The sequence below is a fragment of the Argentina silus genome (assembly GCF_951799395.1).
Source record: "Argentina silus genome assembly, chromosome: 4".
Lineage (NCBI taxonomy): Eukaryota > Metazoa > Chordata > Actinopteri > Argentiniformes > Argentinidae > Argentina > Argentina silus.
The window spans coordinates 8344060-8356643 of NC_139658.1; the positions used below are offsets into that span (position 1 = coordinate 8344060).

The 12584-nt window shown below is 44.7% G+C and overlaps 1 protein-coding gene across 4 annotated transcripts in view; it reads left to right on the forward strand.

Moving 5' to 3' along the window:
- asic1b (acid-sensing (proton-gated) ion channel 1b) overlaps positions 1–12584 on the forward strand; it is a gene marked incomplete at its 5' end in the record, with an annotated part of 123170 nt that overhangs the window by 97512 nt on the left and 13074 nt on the right. For 2 of the 4 annotated variants that reach the window (XM_083669099.1, XM_083669098.1), the window contains one exon: positions 3664–4275. The exons of the other annotated variants lie outside the window; for them this stretch is intronic. In XM_083669099.1, the coding sequence (XP_083525225.1) occupies positions 3664–4275 (612 nt within the window). Of the gene's footprint in view, positions 1–3663; positions 4276–12584 lie in introns of those variants that run through there. 4 annotated transcript variants of the gene reach the window in all.

Genomic DNA, 12584 nt, shown 5'->3' on the forward strand with positions numbered 1-12584 from the left:
AACACTTGTTTGTATTCATTACTTACCTTGAGGTTATGCAAGCTGTCCATCAAACTTATCAGACGTGTGCAGTGAATCAGCGGTGAACACATACTCCTCCGCAGGCCCGTCACCATTGTTTCTGGGAAGTGTACGCATAATAGATCATCACTCAGTGTCTGTAATAGGAATGTCAGAGCTTCACAGCCTTTTTTGCTGTTTGGTGGCATCGTGTTTCTCTGTCACGTGGGTCATTATCCCTCTGGTAGGATTAGCTTGTTGGAGCAGAGAATGTCTCTCAGATATGTTCATTACACTGACGATGAGCTGTGTGTGTGTGTGTGTGTGTGTGTGTGTGTGTGTGGGTGTGTGCGTGTGCGCGCGTGCATGCGTGCGTGTGTGTGTGTGTGTGTGTGTGTGTGTGTGTGTGTGTGTGTGTGTATGTGTGTGTGTAGCGCACAACGGGGGTTGATTAAATGCTGTGGAATGCAAAATGTCCAAATCCATCTAGTGTGGTTTTAGACATGGCCATGTACTGTAAATCAGCATAATCTATGTTCCTTTATCTGTTTGGTGTTTCAGTTAGACTTCCCACACGAGCTCAGAGGATGCTCTGAACCTCCTGTACACCACACTATGAATTAAAAGCCCAAAATTACTCCGATGATACACTGTAACATGACTCAGAGCAGCATGCAACCAAGCAGAGATAGATCACTGTGCCACAGATCCTCCATGTACCACGTCTGATTTTACAGTCCATGCATTAATGTACTCCTGCACACCTCTGACGATACTGCCTGTCATTTACCCATGAGTAATCTACTGGAACGACCCAGAATATCTTTCAAGGTGCAATCTGGAATTCAAACAACAACAAAGCAGTCTTCCCGCCACTTTTTGGGGGGTAAACAGCTGAGGGATGGGGCTGGAGAAATGTAACCACTCTTTATTTCATAGACGGAGCTATGGATGCAAGGACTGACCCATTTTAACCATCCGTTGTTTACAAACAATGGAGTAAAACACGTTTATATTTTGGGTTCTGATGGGGGTAAGACAGTTGGACTAAGTTCATGAGGCATTTATAAGTTATGGTCTTCAAGAATCAATGGCTAGTGGCCTGGGGTGGTCCAGTGGTCCAGTGGTCAGTGCACACTGTATGCCCATGTTGGCACGGGTTGGAATCTGGCCCATGCCCTGCAGACATACCCTCTCCTCCTTACTTTCCTGTCTTTCTCTAGTGTCTCTGTCTAATAAGAAAGAATGTGAGAGTAGGACTAACATACTAAAAAAAAAAAAAAAAAAATCAATGGCTATACATCATTAATTTACCACCTCATTAATCTTAGGATGTACCAATCCCAGATTGCCGCTTGAAAGAGAAACTACAGTCATACTGTATCATAGAGGAAGTCTATAGGGGGCGGGGATTCCATGATGCAATGCTATTAAAGATTCAAGCCACACTTGACATAAGCCATGAAGATGTAAAGGGTCAAAGACAGTGGTCTAGCTACATTACACACAAATGCACTTTATTGTCGACTGCCACTTCAGTTGTACAGTTACGGTGTAGTTTCTTGTAGTGTTGTCATGTGTCTGCTTTTAACTTTTCTATTGCTTGGACTTTTACCGTATGCTCTGTTGCCAAGATTTCCTCTGGTGTAATAAGGATTTGATCTTGAACTTAAACTCCTGAAGTCAGAGAACGCTGTACTGTACAGCCAATGACCTGGGGCTAGAAAGACAGGTTAAGCCCCAGCAACAACATCCACCTTGAGTCTTTTAAACCGCTTTGCATTGGTTGGGCCCGGTATGAAGCTCACTCACTTACCAAGGTCCCTGGGGGGGGGGAATGCCAACATAGAGACCCAGTGACAGGCACTTAGGGCTGTGTAAAGCAGCTTCTCGCATCATGTAAACCGAGGGTAACTGCAGAGTCTGGCTTTGGATTCCATTAGGTTGACCCACTTCAGTCAAAAGCCTGTTTAGATGGGTTAGTTAAAGGCATGTGTCTGTTCAGTGGGGGGGTTGTGGCTACGATACGTTCAGAAACTTTGAGGATTAAAAGGTTTCATGCTATGTTCAAGTGCTCCTCGGAAATAGGAAAAAAGGGGCCAGTCATGTTACTTTGACATCTCAGAATTAGCCAATTAGTGAGCCCTTCTCAAAATCTGACACTATATCTTGGTGGGAAGCTCTGAGTTCCAGAGGAGCACTTGAATGCATTGTAAATGGCTTTCATCAAATCACATTCTTATCAGATGGTTCGCTTTGACAGGATATGAGGTTTGAGGAGATAGGGAAACCACCATACTAACCTGTAGACTTATATGCTCTGCTATGCTTTAGCTATGCCAGAGAGAGGCTTTGGCTATGCCTATTGAGAATTCAACCTGTAAGAGACATTGCCAGATGCGTAACCTGTAGAGTTGAGAAAGTACAGCAGTATTTCTAAACGGCTCTATTCCTCTCCGGTCTACCATGTACAGTAGACCTACAGATTATCTTCAGACAGGTGGGTAGTTCCTTCAGGTAGTATTGAGGTTAATAATCATCAGAAACTCAATTTCCTCCCAGCAACAGGGCTGCCGATGGGTAAGTGAGTCTATATTACTTTTCAAAACTCAGCCAAGATAATGAGTGGGAGGAAGGAGACCTTTTGAAATGAAAATATATATCTTCCAGGGGGTAAGGATCTGATAGTGATGGAGAGAGTATCTGAAGGGAGGGAGTGGGGGGGGGGGGGGGTCATGGCATGTGTGATGGAGTGGAAACAGAGCACTAAGAGCCAGGCAGTGATCTTGGATATTCGATTAACACAGTAAGCAGTAGAGAGCGTATTCACAAAGTGTGTGTGTGTGTGTGTGTGTGTGTGTGTGTGTGTGTGTGTGTGTGTGTGTGTGTGTGTGTGTGTGTGTGTGTGTGTGTGTGTGTGCGTGCGTGCGTGTTGTGCGTGCATGAGGAAGAGAGAGGGGGGGAGAGAGAAGTGGCTATATAAAAAAGGAAGAAATGCAAAGGAATAAAAACATTAAAGGTTAATATGTTTACATGAACCAGAGCAGAGGAATACAGCACATTGCAGAGGCAGTGAGTGTTTGGCGACCGCTGTACGTGCGTTTTTGACCGAGTCTATTTGATTGGTTCCACAGTATAGCCTATACCCAATCGAGGACGACTCAGAATGGCTATAAGGCTGATTTGATTTATTTTTCTTTCAGGCAAATATGTGGAAATGGGTATGCTTGGGCTGTGCAACCTAATATCATGAGTGGAATCTTGAATTGCATTTGGACCGTTAGATTAGATAAAACGTTGAAAGGTGTGAATGCAAACTTTACGCGGAATGTTTTTTTTTTTTTTTTTAATGTTTTATTATATCCCGTGCTTCTGTTGCTGCGGAGGCGACATTAAATCATCTTGAGTAACTTGGCTACCACTGGAATACGGAACGTTCTGCATACTCAGTCTCTCCCTGACAGAACACTCGTCCCCAGAGCCAGACTCGGAGAACTCAGTTCATGAGGAGAGGGAGAGAGCGCGCTTTGTCGGGCGCAGGGTGGGATGTGCTTGACTCGCACTCCCAATAAGTAATTGACAGAGAGCCTTCCGGATTCGCGCTTGACTTCATGGTGATTTATATAGGACCGATGCCAGAGGTCCGCTCAGTATCTCTTTAACATGTGTCAGTCCGATTCTGGACCGAAGGCGAGAGAGGGATCCCTCACCGAAGCCGGGAAGCTCTTCCTGAAACACACCACCTTTCACGGTTTGAGGCATGTCTTTCTCAGCGGCTCGTACCCTCGCAGACTTGCGTGGTTGCTCGCTTTCTTAGCGGCGCTTGCTCTCCTCTTCACCTGGTCATCGAACAGGGTGCGGTACCTGCTCTCCTCACCCGTGCACACCAAGGCGCATATGGTGTATGCCAAACGGCTCGTTTTCCCCGCGGTGACAATATGTAACCAAAACCTCCTGCTGCCGCGCCGCATGAAGAAGCCGGACATATTCAGCGCGGGAAGGTGGCTGGGACTTTTGGGCAGGAACTGGCAAGTCTCCGCCGGTGCCAGGGACGCGCTTACATCCCAGAGTGATGGCACCAGCACCAGCATGAGCAACGAACCTCCGTGGTCTCCGCTCTCTCGCATCCTGGACTTCAACCACTTTCTTCCGCCCCCTCGGGAGTCCCAGCCGTCCATGCGGCAGCTGTTGGACCGGCTCGGACACCAGTTGGAGGAGATGCTGCTGTACTGCCGATTCCAGGGAGAGCTATGCGGGCCCCGCAATTTCAGCACCGTGAGTTCCTGGACAGCGCCAAAGTTAAACGCATGATAAAATGGTCGCTAACTGTATGCGGTGCTCCTGCAACAAGTTGTAGCCTATTGGTGTCTTGTTCATCATTAGTATTTGTTGTGTGTGGAATGCTTCCAGTGGTTTTATTTATTGTTGTGATTTTGTATTTCTACTCACTTGCTTGGTATTGATTTTGTATTGGTTCAGCCAACAAGAGTGACTGTTTTGATGTAAATCAGGACTAAGAAACCAATGCGTAGGCTATTTCATTCAGTTTGATTTATGTTTATTTCTTATTTGCTTGCTTCTAATTTTAGATCATATTTTCTATAGCGTATAGGCTACAAAATATTTAAAACATAGTCATGTTGTCCTGACGTCATAGAAAACCTTGGCAAACAGGCCATAATCAGCATATAATGTATTGTATCATTTGATGATTTCATTGGTGTAAGGGTTTTTGCAATACCATAGTTCAGCATGAGCTACCTTTAATTGCTTCCATCAATAATAGTCCTTTCATTGCTTCCATTGAGATGTAGTCTAGGCCTACGTGTAATTGTGGATCCTCTTGAGCGACTCGATGGAGTGTAATCTCTCTCTCTCTCTCTCTCTCTCTCTCTCTCTCTTTCTCTCTCTGTCTCTCTCATACACCCACCCCCCCCCCCCCACACACACACACACACAGACACACACACACAAACACACACACACACACACACACACACACACACACACACACACACACACACACACACACAGTGTTTCAACCAAGTGTTTCCCAGATGTAAAATGAGTTTTCATACAGATTACCAGATTTGGCTTCATTCATTCAGTGACTCTCAATAGGCTACATGATCATCTCTCCATCTATACTAAATCGAACTGGAGAGATTAGATTATAGGTTCCCAGATCTCCTTTGTATGTAAGCTGTGTCAAGCAATAGGCCAATAGCCTTTTCCTTTCTCTAGTGGGATTGTTTAAAACATCAACAGCAGGCTTGAGTCTTCAGGCTACAGGGTCACGATGTGCCCTCTCTATTACATCCGAATCAATCTATGAGCGTTATCCAAAGCCCAAGGCACCAATCAGTGAGAATAATCGGAAACCCAAGGCACCCATCAGGCCCTAATGAAGACTTTCCATTCTTTTAGCATTGCCTCATGAATCTCTCTGACACTATCTGAGGGAGAAGTGTTGGCAGCATCCCATTGGCTAATGACAGCTTAATTGATTTTAATTATCTAATATCCATTGGAGCAATGTAGGTAGAGTGGAGGGTCCTCACTTTCAAATATAACCACAACATTTACCCCTATGTCCTATCTACAAAATGCAGCTCCATTTAAAATGAATATATCAAATAAGGAAATAATGTTGAAAGGGGTTTCTCACTCCCAAATGTGCTAGACATACATATTTTATTAATGTTTTTGGTTTATTTTTGCTTATGATCAAAGCAAATTTTTAGTGTTGTATTGACAAAATGTTGGCCTTGTGTTGGATGTGTATTGTGACATTAGATTAGTTTAAATATGCTCATTTTGAAATATTAATTTAGAACTAAGCGTAGATGTGAAGCATCTTTAATATAGTTTATGATCTTTTCCATTGAATAATGCAGGCCCAACAGATGGTTCGACTCAGCCTAAATGTACTGCTTTCATTTTTAATGTGAACTTCAAGATGGAAAAAATATCATATTTGACCACATTTCCTCTAACATCATCTTAAGGGAGCACATGTTATGCAATGCAGAGAGTTTAAAAAGAAAACCCACGGAAAGCACTCTGCTTCAAAGATAAACCGAGCCCTGTGTGAGTTTGGGTAAATGTGATGTTGTATGGAGAATCAATGAGGCACTGCTTGGCCTTAGGGAGAGAACTATTAACGCACGCACGCACGCACACACACACACACACACACACACACACACACACACACACACACACACGCACACACACTCAGTGAGTGAGTGAGTGAGTGAGTGAGCCAAGTGATTTCCGTCACAGTGTAAGTCAAGGGAAAGGCAGGGAGTTGAAAGGCGCAGCTTAGATGTAGTAGGGCAGGATATTGACTTTCTGAATAGGAAACCCCACCTTGCCTGGCCTCTCTTTTAATGTGGTCCATCGGCCCTATCATTTCATTACCCCCCACCAACCCCCCCACCCTCCCCACCAACCCCCCACCATTCAGCCTTAACACACCAACAGGATCTCGTGCTTAATTCGTATGAATTCGTACAAAAAGCACAACACCAAATTCGTATGAAATCTTAGGAATTTAGGAAAAGCTAGGAATGCGACCGAGCGGGAGTCTCCAAAGGTTTGAATCCCGAGCGCGATTCGAACCAGTGATGTTCAAGTGTATTGTATGTGTCCTGCGAGCTCTGCTGTAGGTGTTTTGTTCCTCTGTGTCTGTCACAGTGTGTTGGTTCTCTATGCCCCCGCTAATCTTACAATCAATGATGAGAGACCGGAGATGAAGCTCCTACCTCCCCCCTGTCTCTCCCTCTGCCCCCAGAGCCTTATCAGTCTCCCCCAGTCTCCCCCCTCTCCCCCAGAGCCTTACCAGACCCCTCTATCTCTCCCCCTCCCCCAGAGCCATACCAGTCTCCCCTTTCAACTATAGTGAACAGCTTGTGTGTCCTCAGAGCACATTGTCTTGTGAAGGCGGTCTAGCCTTGGGCGAAAGCCAGCACCGTCTGGTTATATCCATGCACTATTCATGTAAGATAGGATTACATATCAATGTTGTATGTTTGGGTGGTAGCAGAGGCTGTGTCAGTGTAAGAATGTATTTGGGGGGACATGTTCATCCTTTTCAATAGGGATTGCGTGAGTACCGTAGCCTAGCTAAAGCATGACTGGAAGTCTGCCGTACTCCGTACCAGACTTAGGAGTCTAGCCCCATGACGTTGTCGGCACGGTGATGGGATAATGAAGGGGCTGTGCCCTATGCTGGTTGGTGTACATTGTATCGTGTATCCTTTAGAACTGAACATTGAGGTATGTTTGTTTGAAGAACCGCCCCGTTGCTCCAACGAAAGAAGTAAGGGACGAGATGCCCCGCCCCAAATGCAAAGTAGGTGAGAGCCAATCAACGCGCTCGCTCTCTCAGAAGCCGACTGGAATATGAACAGCTGACATGGGGGTTCATTAGAGTGAGGGAAGGTGGGGGTTCATTAGAGTGAGGGAAGGTGGGGGTTCATTAGAGTGAGGGAAGGTGGGGGTTCATTAGAGTGAGGGAAGGTGGGGGTTCATTAGAGGGAGGGAAGGTGGGGGTTCATTAGAGTGAGGGAAGGTGGGGGTTCATTAGAGTGAGGGAAGGTGGGGGTTCATTAGAGGGAGGGAAGGTGGGGGTTCATTAGAGTGAGGGAAGGTGGGGGTTCATTAGAGTGACGGAAGGTGGGTGCCTAGACCATTGTGTGCAGCGCTCGCTGCACCTCATTGGTCAAGCTTCAGCTAGGCGATGGATCTTCTTCTTTGTAGTTGACATGTTGCTTCAGCTAATGCAACCTGTGAGACGTATACAGCACGATATGCCTGTTAAAGGGCAATGCCACACAGAAATAGCAATGTACAGCTAGATTGTGTTATTTTTCTCTCCAAGACATCATGAAGCCAAAGGATTAATATACAGTGTTGTATTGATAAATGGTTATGTTAAGAAATCGATAGCAAAGCGTCACTTATCGGTTAGGGGTGGTTACAATTGATTCACTGTAGCTTGGGTCAAGACATGTCTGTCTCCACCAGTATTTGGGACAAGAGCAGTTGAGTTGTCGGTGACATGAATGGACTTGTCATTGCAAAGCCACCATGGAGAGAAGCTTCCCAGACTTCTTTTCACAACACAAAAACGCTGCAGAGCACCAAGGTCACTCTCTCTCTCTCTCTCTCTCACACACACACACACACACACACACACACACACACACACACACACACACACACACACACACACACACACACACACCGCTCCTAGCGCAATCTCTTGGTTACCACAGCAACTCTGACTATGGTCTTCCTCACTCATTCAACCTGTACACACACATGCACGCACGCACGCACACACACACACACACACACATGTACACGCACAGGTACCTATGCACACACACACACACACACACACACACACACACACACACACACACACCTCCTCTCTTATCACTCTTGTGTGGTGATGTGTATCTTGATGCTTTCGACTGAAAAGAATGAACATGAACTTGCTCTGCTCTAATGTGCCCACGCCCTCCTTCATAAACTCCAATCTGGATGCTCTATTATGGTCAGAGCCATCAGAATTAGTCTATAAAACAGACCATTGTCTATTCATATGCCCCAGCGGCAGCTGACTCAGTACATTAACAGTTTAGTTGTGAATATGTTGAGTTCGGTTGCACTTTGTGTTGATCATTAATGGCTCCTGGAGATTAGCAAGAAATGGCTGGCTGATTTGGCCATTGAGGTAGGGTAATTTCATTTGGCCATTGAGGTAGGGTAATTTCATTTGGCCATTGAGGTAGGGTAATTTCATTTGGCCATTGAGGTAGAGTAGTTTCGGTGGAGGGCATAATGTCTGTTGTTGTTGGAGACTTAAAGCAGCAACCTTTTTTCCTCTGAGTGTTGCTGCTGTGGTTTGTCATCATCAATGTTTGCTCTGACTGACTGGGGGAGTGACTGAGTGGCTCTGGGTCGTCCTGTTTCCTGCCTTACGCAGAGGAGAAATGCTAACCTTGAATGTGATTATAGTCAAGGAAACGTGGAGGAATGAAATGAATGTCAAGAAAGCGTGTTCTTGACGTATTTATGCTCTGGAGGGTGGGCAGACGCTGGTGTAACAGGCAGGCACTCCTGACTCTGTTTCGCCAGGAACACTTTCCAAAGGTCAGATTTCATATTATGCCTGACATTGAGATTTTATGAAGGTGCTCAAAGCATTCTGAAAAGGAGTTTCAGAATGCTACAATGCATTTTTTTTATTATTTTTTTTACATCACATGATTGTGCTGTATTTCTACTTTGTATTTTCATCCTACAGCTTTCTATTGTTTTATGTATTATGAAAAAAAAGGCACAGGCTCCTGAAACCTTGATCAATATTGCAATAATTGCGAGATATGGACAGTCTGTTTTGAACCTATTGTTTTAGGTCAAAATCGGAGTCAGAGTATTTCTATACACGTGTCTAATCTGATAACCCAGAATCTGAGCTTTCGATTGAGATTCTGGGGGCGTAGGAAGTAAACACTGGGGATAAGAAGTTGTCAGCAAGTCTCCACCCCGTTAAAGTTTTTGCAGAGCTGCCGTCTGTGCCCCTCCCGTTCTGCTCTGCCCTGCCCTATATTTACCATCTGACTGGCACGCATGGCATGACATGAAAACATGGAGTGAGCTGAATTTTTTTTTTTCCGATGCCCTCATTTCACAGGTGAGCAGCGTGCGTTCATTTCCCTGTTTGGAAAAACAATCCTGTTGAAATTAACACCTCCATTTGAAACACATCCACAACCTCTCTTATCTCTGTCATCTCCGTTCGTCAAACAAATCCGTGGTGCTAATCAAAACGCGCCGCTTCACAGCCCCGCTTTGCATTACGGTTTGCCTCAGACTCTCCCATTTCAATGGAAAGTTTGACTGAGTGAGACTGATGTCTGTTGTGTGTTAGAGAAATCTGTCTCTATCCATTTGTGCTGTATTTGAGTCGTTAGGCATGTTGTGTTTGGGTCATTAACCCTTTTTATAATTAGCCCCTCCTTGTGAGTCTTCTGCTCTTTATACATTCAAATGAGCAGGCATAACTTTGATGTCTCGTTAACAACCAACTCACACACATTCCTTCTCATACACACCATTCACTCTACTGTATGTGGCTGCTGGTGCTGCCCTCTTTCAGACCTGGGTTCAGCCTTGCGCGTGTGGTGCTGATTAAAACAGCCTTTTTCAATGGTGGTTCTTAAATGAGCTACTATATATTCCCTCTACTGTACCTCATCACTGACTTCTACAGGTTGACCAATCAGGGCATTCTAAAGGTAAAGACACATAGATATTCCAGCCTTTTATGGTGCTATTAGTCTCTCTCGACAGACTCAGAGCACTCTCCACACTCCAGCTTACTGACTATACATATCCTTTTCTAGCTTACTAGCTAGCTTCTGTAAACAATTCTAGGAGGAATATGAAAAACAACATCATTGGGGTTAGAAAGGAGTTTCCTCGGGTTCATCAGGACTTTGTGTACCGTGTTTTGGAACAAGATCCAATCACATCAGATCATTTCTTTGGTCTCACACTCTGAATGACTGTATAAGCATAACAGATGTTGTGTCAGAGATATGATGTCATAGCATACACAGATATAAAAATGTGTATGTTATGTTATATGTACTGTTGTAGATACTGTTATAGATGCTGTTATAGATGATGTTATATATGTATCTATCTATCTATCTATCTATCTATCTATCTATCTATCTATCTATCTATCTATCTATCTATATATATATATATTATATATTGATAGATCCTATTATAGGTACTGTTATAGATGCTGTTATAGCTGCTGTTATATATACTGTTATAGATACTGTTGTGGGGCCACAGACTGAAGATGGTTCTAGTATGATGATGTCAAGCTCTTCTGAGAGCCCCAATCAGCCGCCTTGACACTGAGGCAAGGGAACATTTGATTTGGAGCCCGGCCATGGCTCTTTCGATCCATTTCCTGACGTATCTAATGTGATTACATATCCATTAGTTCACTACATTAAATGTTCTGCTATTGCGGGATTCAGTGTCAGTGCAGACCAGGAGACCGAGTACAGAGGACTGGTGGACAGTTCTGTTGAGTGGTGTGAGCAGAACCTCCTGCTACTCAACATCAGCAAGACAAAGGAGATGGTGGTGGACTAGGAGGACTAGGGTCCCCCTGTCTCCTTTTTCTGTCCAGGGAGAGGATGTGGAGGTGGTCCAGAGCTACAAGTACCTGGGGGTGCACCTGGACAATAAACTGGACTGGACTGGTAACACAGATGTCCTGTACAAGAGGGACCAGACCTGGCTTTATTTCCTGAAGAGGCTCAGGTCCTTTGGCGTGTGCAGGACTCTGCTGAACATGTTCAACCTGTCAGTGGTGGCCAGCGCAGTGCTGTACACGGTGGTATGCTGGGGGGGGCAGCATCAAGGAAGGTGACACCAAGAGGCTGAACAAGCTTATTAGGAAATCTGGTTTTGTCCTCGGTGTCACCCTGGACACTGCGGAGGAGGTGGCCCATAGGAGGATGAGGACCAAACTCTTGGCCATCATGGACAATCCCTCCCATCCCCTGCATGACACTGTGGCAGAGCAGAGAAGCTCCTTTAGCAACAGACTACTACAACCACGTTGTAGATAGGAGATAGTCTGCACTAAGGAGCACTATAGGAGATCTTTTCTGCCTGCCGCCATAACACTATACAACTCCTCCTCCGGGTGGCTCGATCGGGGTGATCAGAGTCAGGCTGGGGGATGTTAAATCATAACTGTTGTTACTGTATATAATGTTTCAGATGTCTATTTTATTCTATTATTCTAATGTCACTTTATTTTGTTGTTGTTGTTTGTGATGTGAGCTGCTGTAACACCTTCATTTCCCCTCAGGGATCAATAAAGTACCAGTCTATCTATCTATCTATCTATCTATCTATCTATCTATCTATCTATCTATCTATCTATCTATCTACAAGTCATGTCTGAGTTTATGAGGTTATGTTTCCATATTACTCTAATGTTCACCATTGTGCCTGTCCAGTTGTAACAATGTACAGTAGGGGATGAACTGATGAGCCTTTACACACAGGTATCCCTTTGGATTGCGCCCTCTTTTGACTGCAATGAGAATTGCAATAACAATAAACAATTGCAAGTCCACACACACGCAAATCGCAGGTTTCACGCCCACAGCAATCGGTAAACGCCCAGAAACGTCCCGAACATTTTGGAAAAGCTATTTGAGGCAGAATGACAGGGTATTGGCAGGATTATGCACTGTCGGAGACTGCCAATGCATCATAAGTAATAATTCAGCAGGGCTACTTAGAGACATTTTCAAGGGGAAAAAAGCTACACATTGCACCCTTAATGAAAGAGTATAATTAGTACCACTTTAAAGATGAGTCTCTCTCAAGATCAAAGGGGTTGTTTTTGGCCTTTTGGGATATCCCTCAAGTGTTGTTGTTGATTATGATGTTGTGGTTGTTGTTGTTGTTGTTGTTGTTGAAGTGATAGATATGTGCTCTGTTTGTAGTCCCATATACCACCACCT